The following is a 16789-nucleotide window of genomic DNA, read 5'->3' as shown; positions in this document are numbered from 1 at the left end:
TGTTTTCCTATGATAGGAGGAGTATCATCGGCACTAATCAATCGATGTTGCCACGATACTATGCGCTCGATTTCTCTGCCGGATGTATGTCTTTAGTCCTTCCGCGTAGGAGTCTCTCCCCCCCCTCGCTTTATTGTTAATGGTAGCGCCTTGTGGCTGTGACAGGCTTTCTGACTAGGCGGTGGTAAAGTGCGCTTGCGCGGCCTCGCCACTTCCGCTATTTGAGGGGCTTGCTTGAAGAGCGATGGTGAGTGAGTGAGCGGCGCTGGTGGGGTGGGGGTGGCTTGGTCGTGAAATGGGTTGGGGGGCTGCAGTGTGACCGGGTCTGGCTCGCTGTCGAGGTGTTCGCTGGCTGGGGCGCTTTTTCTTTCTTTTCCTTATCCCGCCCCGCTTGTCAGTCTAGCGAGAAGGTTGGGCCTTTTCTTCTGATTCAAGCTCCAGCTTCGAGTCCCAGCTGGTCCGCCCACGCTCACTGCCAGGGTGATATGAGTTGAGCCTAGCTTGGTGCCTGTAGGAGACTGTACTGGTATCGGCCGCTTTAATCCCTAAAATCATAAGTGTATCCCACCCCCACTGTCAGTCCTTAATAGGTGCCTAGACTTCTGGTGGAGGAGGAGGAGGAGGAGGGGGGGGGTGTCGAGTACAATGCAAACTATTCTCTGGATTCAAATGTAGGAGCTTCCTCAGTATTGGGGGGAGTTGCTTCCTATGGCCACCTCCCTCCCTCCCAAGAAGCTGATCCTGGCAGCGTCCACAAAAGAAGCAATGATGTTATGTTCTACGTATACGTCCCCCCCTCTCCCCTAGATACAGTGAGCACCAGATAGATATTAAAATGAAGCACTGATATTTTATCAGCGACGCCCCCCCCCCTCTCTTAGATACAGTGAGCATCAGATAGATATTAACTTGTTTGTGGCCAACACCAACGTTCCCAGTTCAGTGGGAAATAGTATATAACAAATACCGTTATATGCAGACTAGGTTTTCTTTAGAAAATGATAGAGGAAGTTGGGGGGAAAAAGGAAGAGAACTTATTTTTCTTTTTCAGAAGAAGAGGCGCTCAAGAACAAGACTACACTATTAGACTCCAGTTCCATAAATTCAGGAATCATAACTAATAAATTTGTGGATGAATGGGTTTATGTATAGAATGGCTTTCTCCTAGAACATGAGTCTTGCCATACTGGGACAGACTGAAGTCCATCAAGCCCAGTATCCTGTTTTCCAACAGTGGCCAGTCAAAATCACAAGCACCTGGCAAAGATCTCAGAGCAGTAGAACAGATTTTATGATTATCCTAGAAATAAGCAATGCATTTTCCAAAATCCAAATTTAAGAAAGCATGGGATTAGTATAATGGATCATGTAGTGAAGAAGTGAGGGGGGGAGGAGAGACAGAAATAGACCTATTTCACTGCTGGTGCAATTCTACAGATCTCAATTAAACTATTCTAATGTATTGTCCTCTTCTGTGGTTGTAATTCTGCAACCAACTCTGTTACTAACAATCCACCCTTCATTCCCTCCAGCTCAGAGGGAGAGGTGAAAGGAAAAATAGAGAGTAGCTGAAGGATGTGTGACATGGTGATGCTGCAGGCTATCAAATGACCTGTTAGATGCTGGCCAGTTGTAGCATGGGCAATAATAGGCGCACTAGATTTGGTAGCTGTGTAGATAATTAACTGAGCATGTGAGCAGGGTTTAGGATTAAGTGTAAAATCTTAATTGATCATTCTCTAGAATAGTAGAGAACCTGTGAGCAAACAAACATTGACATGGTTCTTTAGTAGTATCCTCAAAATGTTCAAGATTCTGTGGTAGCCAGCTAGGAGATATATCCTTGTAGTGAATGAGAAAAGCTAGGCGGACTGGATAGGACAAGGCAGAGAAGAAGAGACATAGTTTCAGGCAACTTCTAAAATAGGTCTCTCTCTTGTTGTTGTTGTTGTTTTTAAACCCATGTGCTAAAAATAGCACAAGCCACTTTTTAGTGCTGCTTATTAAAAGGGCCCCGAAGTTAGAAGCAGCATTAAAAAACAGGTTTCGTGCAGAAATTTAAAACAAAATAATTTGATTTTACGCAGAGAATACTGAAACATTTTAGTAGTTGCGTAGGAACAGAAGTACTGGGTCGGACCAATGGTCCATCTAGCCCAGTATCCTGGCAGAAACCCAATTAGCAGCAACGTTCCATACTATAAATCCCGGGGCAAGCAGCTGGTTCCCCATGTCTGTCTCAATAGAAGATTATGGACTTTTCTTCCAGGAATTTGTCCAAACCTTTTTTAAACCCAGATACGCTAACTGCTGTTATTGCATCCTCTGGAAATGAGTTCCAGAGCTTAACTATTCGTTGCGAATAATTAAGCTCTGGAACTTATTGCCGGAGGATAGATGGTATTTCAGCCTGTTATACAGAGGTAAATTTAAAGTGCATTGTTAAACTGTTTTTATGATTCTCAAGACTAATGCTGGAACAGGCATATTCCTATGAAACTTTGGTGCAAGGGAGCCTGTTTGGTTTCCTATGAAGGCAGTAGTCTTGGCCTTGGAAGGGGTGTGAATCTGTGATAATGGTTAGTGTGTTGTGCATGAACATAAATATCTGAGATATTGGAAGGAGAGGGAAACTTAGCAGTCTAACCATTAGCAAACCTCTCCTCTCCCTCAATGTGCCACCCATTCTAATGGGTTAGGTTGGATGCATTCCTTGTTATTTAAAATATTCTAGGCCTCACAACAACAAAAAACAGGAACCTGACATCCCCACCCCAGAATGTCTATTGCTTGTCACACAGAGGCAGCCATCCTTGCATGCATAAAAGAGGGGACCTCAGATAGGAGCAGCTAACACAGGGTGTAGCATGTAGTAGACAGTAGCGCAGACCAGCACTACTGTCTCCTGCACTAAAAAGGCAGCCAGTGCAGTCAAAAAAAAAAAAGGTAGCTGCAGGATCCGGGCGTGATGTGGTCAGGTGGAGGTGTGGTCAGCTCTGACAGCACTTGGGGTCTGCAGCAGTTGCACTACAGGTAGTCCAGTAGCACAGTGCTCTGGCACGTAGGTGCAGTAGCCTTCTCACTGACTCCCCCCCCCCCCCCCAAAAAAAAACCAAACCTTTCCTCCCATCACATAAGCCTTGCCCCCGAATAGAATCCCAACCCCACACCCTGAGGTCAGCCTTGACACCAAACATAAAACCCCTCCCCTTTCCAGTCTACCCCTCCAGCATAAAACACCCCACCACTAATTACTAATCTCCATGCACCCCCCCCCCCCCCCCAGGACTTTCCCAAGACTACCACTAGGGTTCATTAGCGCCATTTTGGATACAGGTGCCAACCCAAGCAGCAGTGAAGAGGATCTTTCAAAGTGGTGGTATCTGACCCCCTAACACACCACTAGGGATCAGGTGCTGCCATCTGGCACCTGAGGCAGGAGCAGTCGAGCATTGCTTCAGCCTTTAGGAGAGGATTGGGGGGGGGTCTGGGGAGGGGTCAACAGGGACCACTTTAGAGGTCTGTGAGGGCCGCCATTGGCTTCTGGGCCTTGTACTGAAGATCACTATATTGCAGCAAGATTTTATTGTGCTTAGTGTGTCCTTTCCTCTTAGTGATTCCCACTATGGCTCACTGCTTTATGTTAAAAGGATGTTAGGGGAAATGCATGAGTGTATCTACTTCATTATTATTATTATTTAAATTGTCATGGTAGGACAATTCCTTTTATAGTGACTTAGGCATATAGAAGAACTGATTACATTATTCAAGATGTCTGCAAAATATTCTCATTGACCATTGCTGTTAAGGAGGAGCCAGGCCTTTGTTCTGCTAGCTAGAAGGAAAGGGTCTTGGGCCTTGCCAGACCCCTTCTGGAAGATAAAGATGCAAAACAGCAAATGGAGGGATACCTGAAAACTAGATTAATATTACACTTCCGTTCTGTGGTTACCTGTGGCAAATGTTATTTCATTTTCATTGGATTTATATCCTACAAACATCCAGGTATCAAATGTGGCTTACAGGAGAAAAGTCCTGCTGTTCTGTACATCACTCTTTAGCATTGTGTGTCTTGAAAGATCTGGTCTATTTAAAGGCACGGAGGCCGAGTCTAAGTTCCTGCCAAGCCTGTAATGCTCTTTTTTTTTTTTTTTTTAACTGAAATAAAATATTGTATTCTATAGCTGTGCAATCTGACATGAATAGAGTAGACATTTGAGGGAGACAACTTCCTGATGGAGCTGCAGAGTATTGAAGTTATTGTATATGGAAATTAATTGATTTCTGCTGCACAAACATAATCTCTTTTTGTTCTTGGAGGCCTTATTTGCTATGCTTAGTGCAATTGGAGGAGTTTGAGCTTTCTGCTAGATCAGGAATAGGTAGAATTCTCTTGAATTGTTCTCCAGGCACAGAATGAAGTTGCATCAAATCAAACTTGACCCATATATGTGTAGAAATGCGAGAAATAATTTTGCCTTAATTAACTTCATCTTAACTGAGTTAGAGGCCACACAGTCTGAACTGGGCCTATCCTTTCATTATGGGCTTTAGAAGGTTAGAATCGAGATCTATGTCACTTGAGTTTTTAGAATCTGCTTCACTTTCTAAACTTTTGCCATTAACTGAATTTGAAGCCAACCTAAAACAGACTTCTAGTAGAAAGAACTGTGTAAAAAAAAAAAAAAACGGTGTGTCACACTGATCAAATATTTTGATTTTTCTTCCCTTCAGTCTGCTACACTCCGCCCTTACCTTAATGCAGTCCGAGCCACTCTCCAGGCAGCAGTATGTCTGGAGAACTTCTCCTCCCAGGTGGTAGAACGGCACAATAAGCCCGAGGTGGAAGTCAGGTAAGAGGAGAACATCGTGAGCAGTCTAAGCAAGGAATAATGGATGTGAACAGGAACTGAGGCAAGGGCCTGTCAGTACTCTAGAATGTTGCTCTTAAGGGAGTCGAAAGCTCCAACGAACTCTGAACTTTCCAAGCAATAAGGCACAGCCCAGTATGCACCTTTATCACATTTCAGGTTTCAGCTTTATTTCATGCATTGCAATGTGTAAGCGGTTTACATGAGAGCATGTGTTATGGCCAATGACATACATTCTGTATCCATGTAGGTCCACTAGTGGTTTCCAAAACAGGTAAGATGATGGTGAGCCACTGATCTGTTTTAGGGTCTTGATAAGATGAGGCACACTGTGCTAATTTGGTTAAATCTGGGTTTCTTTCCTTGAGGCTATAGAAGAATCCTAAAAGGTCTGACATTCTTAAGAAATGCTAATATCTAGGTAGCTTCTAAGTTGGTGAGGTAACCAGCTATCCCCGATTCATATAGGGACCTTTTTTTTCAATTACAAGGAAGCTCTGAAACAAGGATCATTGGATAAAGGTGAAAGGGGGCAGACTGAGGAGTAATGTAAGAAATAATGTGGAACAGTGTTCCTATGGAGGAGGTGGAGACAAAGACAGGATTAGAATTCAAAAGAGCATGGCACAAGGAGGGAGAAAAAAAGCGATATGGAGACTAGGCTGTTGGTTTGGACAGGCAAACTGGGTAGGCTGTAAATGCTATTGTTTTCTAGGTTTCCATATAAACCCATTTCCTTGCTAAGTTGAGACACAGTTTTGCTAAATTTATAGCCAGCAGATTGGAATCTATACCAGCCTTTCTGGTCTCCCAACAGCAAGTACGTTTTGTCCATAATCAATGGTCATAAATTTTATAGTAGCTGTTATAAATAAGGTTGCAGGCCTTTTGTATTGGGTTTGATGCTTTCAGCTGAAATGGGCATAGGCAGACATCAATACAAAGTGTTAAGAAGTGGGGAAAAGTTGATTAAATCTCTCCAGTTGGCTTGTACTGATAGATGTGAGGATAGCTAGTCCAGTGGTGCTTAAGATCATTTTTTCATACAGACTGTTTTCAGAATTGAGAAAAATCAGAGGCGCTTGAGGCTAATAACAATCTGTCTTGGACCAGTTTTCCTTTAAAATGGCGAAAAAAAATTGATTAAATATTTGGGCCTGAAAATAGCTCAGAATCCTATTTTGCTATGAGACCTATTTACTAAGATGCATTAGCTGTTCACATGCATTAACAGGGCAAAGCTCAGTGTGCCACATTAGTACCTTCATTTAACACCTACCTGATGTTCTCAGGAATGTTACTTGTAATTAATATGATAATATGGAACAGTTAACTGCATTTCCCAGAAGCAGTTGTGCTATTAATGCACAGTAAAAGTTCCTCCAAATTAGAGGCACAGCTACTTTCCTCAGGCATAGGGAATGACACAACATTTTATATTTCAACATTTTTATTGATGACAAAAGAAAAAACAGCCACGATATGCATACACAGAGGTTCAAATATGAAAAGATGTACAATAAGGACCAAATGATGCATTTCGTCATCAAACTTTTAACAATTTAACCCCACCCCTCTGTTATGTTCAGCATTTTAAACACATTTCCTTTAAGAACTTTCCAACTGTAAATATCTTGCTGATTAAACTGCAATTATTTCTTAATCTCCTGCTGCCTAAAACTTCTTTCTTTAGATTTGTGTCTCGGTATCGAGCATGCATTATGTTTCAACGTTTTTATTATTAAAGGTATCGCCAAACAGCTCATCAACACATTCCAGTTACAACATAGTTTCAAATCACTATTTCTAAACAGATAAAGCATAATAATGATAACCTCATCTTTTCGTAACATTGTATTTCCTAACCCATCCCTACCCATACCTCCCCTACTCCCAACATTGTTCCATCAGCTCTATGTAGTAAAGCCAAACATATCAAAGAACATGAGCAATCTCTTTATAAAACAAACTTAATAGCAAAAGATACAGAATCACGGGACCGTGGCACCCTCTGTGTTGCACATTCTTGGAAATTCCAATTAAGGTACCATGCCGGCGGCTTTGTTTCTTATAGCCGCCTTTCTTCCGTCTAGGCCATATTTGTATAACATTACCTTATATGGAAAACACTGCATATCCATCAAAAACTTCTTTTAAATTACATTACAGATCTAAGTTACCACTATACCCCATGTACTAAAACTCTCCCCCTCTTCCCTTCCCCCCTCCCACTGTGACCCAACATTTTAAAACATAGAAGCATGACAGCAGATAAGGGCCAAATGGCCCATCCAGTCTGCCCATCCTCAATAACCCCTAATTTGCAGGGGTGATGAGCGCCCTAGGTAAACTTTCAGTCTTACACCCAAGATGTTTTGTTTTGTTACATTTGTACCCCGCGCTTTCATGGCAGGCTCAATGCGGCTTACATGGGGCAATGAAGGGTTAAGTGACTTGCCCAGAGTCACAAGGAGCTGCCTGTGCCTGAAGTGGGAATTGAACTCAGTTCCTCAGTTCCCTAGGACCAAAGTCCACCACCCTAACCACTAGGCCACTCCTCCACTTTAAGCTCAACAATCATGGTCATGACACAAATATCCTATCAAAATGTAGGTTAAAGTCTATTCTGATAGTGAGCTTGTGTGGCTGTCGACACCTTTGGTTTTGCTTTCACTGCAGTTGCTTTTTGCTGCCCCCACTCCCCGAAGCTGCTGGCCTAGGCAGCTACCTAGTCTTAATGGTTGGGCTGGCCCTGAAGGTGAGCAGTATTGAGGTCAATGGTCACGTTAAGGCCAGAGGGAAAAATCGATGACTGAACCAGCAAGAAAGATCAAGAGCAGAGGGGTGCAGATGCAGGGAAGGTCAATATTTGGGGGTAAGGCACTAACTGTTGCATAAGCCTGCATAGCCACTGTGGCATGAGGGAGCGGTCGGACTTGATTGGGGATGGGGCGGTGGAAGAGGGAACGAAGCAGGAGAATGCAGAGATGGTAGGAGAAGCAAAAATGGAGGGGGGGGGGTGATGGGAGAGAGGGAGTGTGCAAATAAGAGATTAGCCCCTAAGGGGAGATGAGCGTTCTGGCCCAGTGTTGGGCTTTCTGCTCCCTAGAACTGCTATGGATGCCCTGAATGCAGTAATCAGTCTCTGCAGAACTGGAGTCATAGCCCTTGGTTAATTAATTAATTTATGGCATTTATATCCCACATTATCCCAAACAAGTTTGAGTTCAATGTGGCTTACAATAAACAGTATAGGATACATAACAAGAATAATGCATAAGAAAGTAATTTGTTGTAAGAATCCAATTTTACAATACAGTATCATAAACATACAGGGATAGCTATGGATGTTTAACATTTAGAAAATCTATTATGAATGAGAAATTGTACATGAAGCAAAGGGAAAGTTAATGGTTAATGATGACAGCTAGTGGCCAGATTTTGTATATAAGAAGTAGCCCTTGCATTTTTAAGAGCTTGATCAGCCAACAGTGATGACTTTATCCATGGTACACTGATAGATGCTTCTTTAAATGAATGCCACATGGGGGGAATCATTTTGCTAACAGATTAGAGTATGCTGTTTGCCACAGGGCCCAAATTTATTCCTATGGGCCCTGTGCAGCACATGTTAGTAAATGATCCCCTTGGTGTGTTTATTAAATGTATACTGATTAAATGGTAAAATAGAAAGTATTCATAATTTGAATGGGGGAATATAGTTGTTTGGTTTTTAACAGTGAAATTCAGAACAACTTGTATAAAAAGCACCCAAGCATACGAAAATGTTGGAGATTGAGGTGTATTTTCAAAGCACTTAGACTTACAAAACTCTATAGTAACCTGTAGAACTTTGTAAGTCTTAAGGGCTTTGAAAATGAGCCCCTATGTCTCCTCCCTTTCTGTTATTTGAAGATATGTACAAATCTGTGCCTGTGTGGTATATGCCACCAGGAAGCACCAGCCATAAATATATCAATTCAGTCAATTTCCCTGTCACTCTTTGGAGAACATCTTCTTGACTGTTATTTGTATTTAATTGTCGATGTTAAGAATTCCTGGTGTGATTGTTGTGTAATGGGGAAAACTGAAGATGTCTGTATTTGTATTAATTTTTTATTCAGAGACATTAAGCAGAAAATAAGTAATCTTTTACAAACTATATATTATAATAATAATGTTCAGGTTTAAACACTGGCCAAAATACAGCAAAAAGCACCAAGAACCTTCAGAGACAAGACATAGTTCTTTATTGGTAACAATCAACATTCCAATATGGACCCGACATGGGCCATGTTTCGGCACACAGTGCCTGCGTCAGGGGTCAGTTATGTTCTAATATGAAAAGAATGCTATATGCAGCAACCAAACTTCTTCCTTATGAAAAAGAAAGAGAATCCGTCTGTTTTCTAGAGTAGTTACTCAGTGCATCAGGATCAAGGATATCAAGGAACAGAGGGACTTGATGATCCTCACGCACGAGTAACTACTCTAGAAAACAGATTATCTTTCTATACAAGAGGACCTTACGAGACTGGGATACTGGGCATCTAAATGGCAGATGACGTTTAATGTGAGCAAGTGCAAAGTGATGCATGTGGGAAAGAGGAACCCGAATTATAGCTACGTCATGCAAGGTTCCACGTTAGGAGTCACCAACCAAGAAAGGAATCTAGGTGTCATCGTTGATGATACGTTGAAACCTTCTGCTCAGTGTGCTGCGGCGGCGGCTAAGAAAGCAAATAGAATGTTAGGTATTATTAGGAAAGGAATGGAAAACAAATATGAGGATGTTATAATGCCTTTGTATCGCTCCATGGTGCGACCACACCTCAAATATTGTGTTCGATTCTGGTCGCCGCATCTCAAAAAATATATAGTGGAATTAAAAAAGCTGCAGAGAAGGGCAAAGAAAATGATAAAGGGGATGGGATGACTTCCCTATGAGGAAAGGCTAAAGCGGCTAGGGCTCTTCAGCTTGGAGAAAATGCGGCTGAGGGGAGATATGATAAGAGGTCTATAAAATAATGAGTGGAGTTGAACGAGTAGATGTGAAGCTTCTGTTTACGCTTTCCAAAAATACTAGGACTAGGGGGCATGCAATGAAGCTACAAAGTAGTAAATTTAAAACGAATCGGAGAAAGTTTTTCTTCACTCAATGTGTAATTAAACTCTGGAATTCGTTACCAGAGAGTGTGGTAAAGGCGGTTAGCTTAGCGGAGTTTAAAAAAGGTTTGGACAGCTTCCTAAAGGAAAAGTCCATAGACCATTGTTAAATGGACTTGGGGAGAATCCACTATTTCTGGGATAAGCAGTATAGAATGTTCTGTACTTTTTGAGGTTCTTGCCAGGTATTTGTGACCTGGATTGGCCACTTTTGGAAACAGGATGCTGGGCTTGATGGATCTTTGGTCTGTCCCAGTGTGGCAACACTTATGTACTTCTTTTTCATAAGGAAGAAGTTTGGTTACTGCATATAGCATTCTTTTCATATTAGAACATAATTGACCCCTGACGCAGGCGCTGTGCGACGAAACACGGCCCGTGCCGGGTCCATATTGGAACGTTGATTGTTACCAATAAAGAACTGTGTCCCATCTCTGAAGGCTCTTGGTGCTTTTTGCTGTACTTTGGACCCTCTCCATATTATACAAGTTTAAACACTGGCACACACTTTGTCTTTGATTTTACTTTATACCTCATGAAAATACTGCAAAGTGTTTTAGAGCGATCAACCCTGAGATAAACGGGAAAAAGTAAGTTTATAAATTCCCCCGACACACACGCTTTGAAAACACAGTATAAAGCAGATGTTTTTGGTAGTTGTCAAAGTAGTATATAAGGCTGGTTCACTAGCATGAATTGTATTTTGTTTTGCAGGAGTAGCAAGGAGCTGTTACTACAGCCAGTGGTAATTAGCAGGAATGAGAAAGAGAAAGTCCTGATTGAGGGCTCCATCAATTCTGTGCGAGTCAGCATTGCAGTGAAACAGGTAAGGGTGAAGGAACTATTCTTATACAAGGTCAGACCAGGTTTGGGATCCAAGGGACAGAGCAGGACAGCATAGGCCGGCCAGGGGCATGCATGATCTAAGGTGAGCATGCACAGAAGTAAGTTGAATGGTAGTTTTGGAGAATATGCTGTGAATTAACCTATGTTTTGTAGGTGGGCAGTGATGCTTGAGTTTAGAGGCTAGCTGAGCATTTCTTTTTGATTAATAGTGGGTTAGATTAGTCGTGATCTTGCCTATATGGATGAAAGGAATATCAGTACAGTTTCTCATGTACGGGATAAGTGCATATTGTAGGGTTCGTAGCAGATGGTAATGCATAGAGATTGTGGAGCAAACTGCAGATGCCTCTCAATGAGATGAGAACACTTGTTTTCTTACTGTTTGGATCACATTTCTCTCCCCTTCTGTTTCACCCCCACCCCCCAGGCTGATGAGATTGAGAAAATTCTGTGCCATAAATTCATGCGCTTTATGATGATGCGAGCAGAGAATTTCTTCATCTTGCGCAGGAAACCGGTGGAGGTGAGTCCATTAGGATACAGAGACAAGGTAGGGGAGAGAAAATTGCAAGGGCATAGAGGTTAATCATAAGAGGTAGCCAGGTTGTCCTGGGTTATGGGCATAACTTAATCCTGAAAGAAAAACTTTAATCTCAGACACTGCTTTCACTCATTTAGCAGGTACTGAGAGATCCTCTAAACCCACGTCTGACGACGTGGACGCTTGCCTTCCAGAATTACGGCTCGGTATTAAACTGGTTAATCTGTAAGGTGCCACCAGCATATTTGTCGTTTTTGCTGTTCCAGACCGACACAGATATCCACCATGCATGGGAGTAGACTTTATTCTGATTCATGTACCTGTTTGTCCAGTAGGGGGCTCTGCAGAACATATAGTGTGAGCTTGATCCAGAGAAGAGTTACATCTTAGGATGTTGATCACAACAAAGGGCTTTATGATTAGGGTTTGCACTCCTAGGTGATTTTAAATTTATGGATGTTTATTTTCCAACTAATTAGGTTGGGGGGGGGTGTACAAAACGGTGTGTGGTGGTGTTTTTATGCCCTAGATCCTATTGCTGGATATATTTTTCTGATGGATTTAAATATGTATGTTTGTGTCACTTAGGAGTCATTGGCATAAAAAAAATGAGTTCAATTTCTCAATTAGGGATCAATGTTGAATCTAACCTGGTGTCTGCTATTAACAAAAGTTCTCTGTTACAGCAGAGTGTAAAACCAGACATTAATTCTTTTCAGTTTTTTAATTTTTTAAATTTGCAGTGCTCAGTCGTGCATAAAACCATAATGATATGGAGTAAGACCTCAGCTTCCAAACATCACAGCACAAGTCCTTCCTTTCCTTATTTGTCAAATCTAACTAATCTTGCAGTGCCTCAGTAGACTGTCATATATCAATTAACAGGTCACAACTGATATCTGAGATAAAGAGTTCTTCAGTTATCTTTGATGAGTAGATGCCTGAGTCAAGTTTGCTGCATATCTCCCAATATTCAGTGTTCTTTGTTTTAAAATCTTCTTTTTCCCAACGTGGAAGTCACGTTTCACTTTTAACGCTTTTTCAAGGGAATGTATTTCCAACCTAATAAATAAACTACAAACATACTTCCATCAGCATTTAACATTTTTTTTACGTTATCAGTACTATCTTTAACACTTTATTTAACCAACTTCATTTCTCAGCTTACCGGGAGAGTCTACTATCTTCGCTCCTCCCCGCTACTGTGAACCAGTGAAATGTTTCGGCTGCTTTAATACGTCAAGAACAGCGATTTATTTACACCTGGGACACAGTACAACCTAGGGGTTTAAACAAAGAAATATAATGGCTGACCCTTTAAATATGGGAGTGGTTTAAGTCAATGCAATTATACAGAAGTATTTAGTAGTTAGTAGTGACGTATAAATAAGGGAGACATTGAGGTCACTGGTTCACAGTAGTGGGGAAGAGCGAAGACTGTCCCGGTAAGCTGAGAAATGAAGTTGGTTAAATAAAGTGTTAACGATAGTATTGATAACGTAAAACAAAATGTTAAATGCTGATGGAAGTATGTTTGTAGTTTATTTATTAGGTTGGAAATACATTCCCTTGAAAAAGCGTTAAAAGTGAAACGTGGCTTCCACGTCGGGAAAAAGAAGATTTTAAAACGCAGAACACTGAATATTGGGAGATATGGAGCAAACCTGACTCAGGCATCTACTCATCAAAGATAAGTGAAGAACTCTTTACCTCAGATATCAGTTGTGACCTGTTAATTGATATGTGACAGTCTACTGAGGCAGCGCAAGATTAGTTAGATTTGACAAATAAGAAAAGGAAGGAAGGACTTGTGCTGTGATGTTTGGAAGCTGAGGTCTTACTCCATATCATTATGGTTTTATGCACATCAGCATGACTGAGCACTGCAAATTTAAAAAATTGAAAAGAATTAATGTCTGGTTTTACATTCTGGTGTAACAGAGAACTTTTTTTATAAAAAAAATGAGTGAAAGATACAAGGCAAGATTTGGAGGGGGAGGGAGCAGTGTATTTATGGTGAAGCCCTAATTAGAGTAGAGATTGGAGAAGGAAGATGGTGGTGGTCTTTGTGTGTTTGCTTAGATTAATTGTATGTATTTTGGTTTTAAGACTCTGCTCTCTTCCCAGGGTTATGATATCAGCTTTCTGATCACAAACTTCCATACAGAACAGATGTACAAACATAAATTGGTGGATTTTGTGATCCATTTTATGGAGGAAATTGATAAAGAAATTAGTGAGATGAAGCTGTCTGTGAATGCCAGGGCTCGTATTGTGGCTGAGGAGTTCCTCAAGAACGTGAGTTGATCTCAGCACTTTTAGCTTTCTCACAGAGGAAATGATTTTTAAAAGCAACTTAGACTTGGTCATGAAGCATATTGTGTTCTGTCCTGTTAAGTATGTAATGCTTATGTCTTTTAACAATGTCTAGTCAAATTTCATTCCTCTGAGCTGTTGGTATGATGATGATGGAAATGCTATGGTAGTGGTGGACCAGTTGATCTCTCCACATTTGTAATGTTCTTGTTTGTTTGTTTTTTAACTTTCCCTCACAGTTCTAAAACAACCAGATGAACTTGAAAATGTTACTTATGTGCTTTCCTGGATCTCTGCACCACTGCCCCACCAGCGCTGGGGAGGACCAGTGTGGGAGCTTGACAGAAAATCAAGAAATGAGGAAAGATGGTCAGATCTGGGAGAGAATTCCAGGCAAAATGTGTATGCTATTCTCTAATGTTTCAGAATCCCCAAGGGATGGGACAGTTTTATTTTTCTGTTTTTTTTTTTTTTTTTAACTAAAATTTTGTGCTTGTATGAATCCTGTGCTTTTTTTTTTTTGGGTCTAATAGCTAATTCTTTGCTGTAATCTCTTCAGATGGACTCTTCTAGTGACTGTGGCTGGTCTTTTCAGGGTGGAGGGGAAGTTGGGTCAGATTAGATCTATAAAAAAAAAATACTGAGCTTACTCTGATTCTTTTCCTTAAAATCTTTCTCAGGGCTCAGAAGTGTGGGGAGGAAGGGGGAAAGGGAATAAAAAGCCACAAACTACCTCTCTTCCTCTTGAAGTTGTGTTACAAAGAAGCCTCATATGCCTAACACCTTCCAAAAAGACCCTGTGGTACCTTATAAAGCAGTTACCACTGGCATGGAATCATAGAACTTCATCAGTGTTGTATACTTCAGATAAGCCAGGAATATTTGTCACTCTGGTCTTCTAAGATCAGCAGAGATCCTCCATCAACCATAATCTTCCCTGCAAGATGCTATCAAACTTTCTTACTGAAATCAACCTAGAAACAGGAGGGGATCCTTTTAGAGAAAATTCTCCTCTCCTCGCAACAGTCTGTGGCTTCCAGAACTGAACAGATGGCAGATAGTGGAGAGCCCCCGAGAGTAGTCCAGCATGGCAGATTCTGGTATGGTGTAAGAGGTGTGATGCCTAAGAATTACAATGGACAATACCCGAGCAGACCAAAGGGTGTTTCCATTTCCCAGTGTTAATGTAATGTTTGCACAGCCTCTGTTATGAATCTGAATGCAGAATCGGAGCACATCTTTTAACCAGAGAAACTCCCATTGATCTGGGGGTGGGGGTATTGCATTCCTAAATAGGGAGCCTTATGTACACAGGGCTCCTGATCACATACTGGTCTTTACATTCCACTTCCTTTGCCTGGGGCAAATAGGAATTGGAGATCTGATTCTCTTGCATCTGCCCTGCAGGTGATCTAAGTCAACACCCACTGAATCAAAGGAACTGAGCGGATCTGGAATCTGTAACTTCCGTTTATCTGCTTTTTGCACTTGCTGTAGATTTTCATATTGTTTATTAAAGCCTTTTTTGTCCTGTCTGAGTGGTCAATGTGACTTATTTTAGTTTCTTGTCCTTTAAGTTTTGTAATAGCCTTAAATGTACATGGGAAAATGTAATAAGGTGAGTTAAGTGGGTAGTGAAGAGGCGGTCAAGGCAAGTTCTTGTAGCCCTGTTCTTGTCATGGGAAGATTTCACCTAATTACATGTTAGTATAACCTTTCCAACCTGGGGGGGGGGGGGGGGAGGAGTATGTTTTAAGAGAGTGGAAAGTGTGATATGGACCAAATAAAGACAAACATTTTGAACAAAGAAAATCTGTTTAATATATTCATCTTTGAGCTGCTGTCTTTTAAAAAAAAATGCAATTCAAAATGTATCCAACTTAGGGGTTTTCACTGATCTGCACAATTTCTGTATTTTCAACATGAAAAGAACAATTACAGAAATATTAAAAGTTAAATAAAACCAAAACATCTTGATTCAACGCTTGGTGAAAATCCCTTTTGCAGCAGAAGTAGCCATTAGTCATTTAGGGCCTCTTACAAAGCCGGGCTACTGATTCTCCGTGTGGCAAATGAGAGGAAGCCCATTCAGTTCCTATGGTTTTCCTCTCATTTGCTGCGCAAGAATCGCTAGTGCAGTTTTGGAAAAGAAGCCCATAGAATGCTGACTTTGCATAGGGGGATATGGCAGTATGGCTGAAGCTCTTTCAGGTTGGCTGGGAATAGCTTGTGAACTGCAATCCAGGACTTGCTGCAAATTCCGTTGGATTCAGAACTGAACTTTGGCCAGTCCACTCAGGCATTCTTGCTGACTCGTTCTGTTGCTTTTGCTTTGTGCTTAGAATCATTATCCTGCTGAAAAGTGAATCTTCTCCCCACTTCCAGGACTATGGTAAACTGGAATAGGTTCTCCTACAAGATCTGCCTGTACTTGCACCAACATCAACATTTCACTTGCAATATGTTCAGCACCATTCATATAGCAAATGTGGAAGGAAAAGCCTTCCTTTTTGTATTTTAACAATGTTTCAATTTTCAAAGAAAATAGTCTAGTACTTAGTTTGAATCGATCTGGAAGTCAGTGCAAGGTTACCCTGATGTTGGCCGTCATTTCATAGTGTATCTGCTACCTCAGGGGGTACTGACTCTTGTATAAGTTTAATTCTCATGCTGTCTTTCATTCATGCTGACCACCATCCATCTTTCCCTCCACATTAACAAGCTTTTGTGTCCTGCTGCTGTAAAGCCAGGGGCACCTCAAGGGATGAGATGGCCTTCCCTTCCCCAGAACCCAAAAGGGAGGACCACCACAAAATCTGGTCAGAGAGCAGAGTGGGGAGATTGATCCCCCTCACTCAAAACACTGTTGCCCCAGGATTTTTTTTTTTAAAGCGAAACTTATATTCCCAGGTTTTGTTCTAGAAAAAAAAAGTTTTACAGACAATGGTTATCTGAAGCAAAAATTGATGCTATTAAATAATTTAACTTAGAACACTATTATAAAAACCAAAAAAAATGCTGACCTTAATATTGGACGGTTGTGGTGCTA

At 41.3% G+C, this 16789-nt stretch overlaps 1 protein-coding gene across 1 annotated transcript; it reads left to right on the top strand.

Moving 5' to 3' along the window:
* Positions 1 to 154: 154 nt before the first annotated feature.
* ARPC4 (actin related protein 2/3 complex subunit 4) lies at positions 155 to 15275 on the top strand. The gene is made up of 6 exons (XM_030205452.1): positions 155 to 247; positions 4735 to 4853; positions 10752 to 10863; positions 11311 to 11406; positions 13552 to 13722; positions 13980 to 15275. The coding sequence occupies exons 1-6, from the start codon at positions 245 to 247 to the stop codon at positions 13983 to 13985; spliced, it is 507 nt and encodes a 168-aa protein (XP_030061312.1). The 5' UTR covers positions 155 to 244; the 3' UTR covers positions 13986 to 15275.
* The last annotated feature ends 1514 nt before the right edge of the window (positions 15276 to 16789 follow it).

The sequence above is a fragment of the Microcaecilia unicolor genome, chromosome 6 (genome assembly GCF_901765095.1).
Source record: "Microcaecilia unicolor chromosome 6, aMicUni1.1, whole genome shotgun sequence".
Lineage (NCBI taxonomy): Eukaryota > Metazoa > Chordata > Amphibia > Gymnophiona > Siphonopidae > Microcaecilia > Microcaecilia unicolor.
The sequence above is the reverse complement of the archived record's forward strand: the minus strand, read 5'-3'. Positions and strand labels throughout refer to the sequence as shown.

Coding starts and splice junctions, on each gene's coding strand:
- ARPC4 (XM_030205452.1), top strand. Junction 4,854..10,751: donor AAGCCCGAGGTGGAAGTCAG/GTAAGAGGAGAA, acceptor TTTGTTTTGCAG/GAGTAGCAAGGAGCTGTTAC. Junction 11,407..13,551: donor TGCGCAGGAAACCGGTGGAG/GTGAGTCCATTA, acceptor CTCTCTTCCCAG/GGTTATGATATCAGCTTTCT.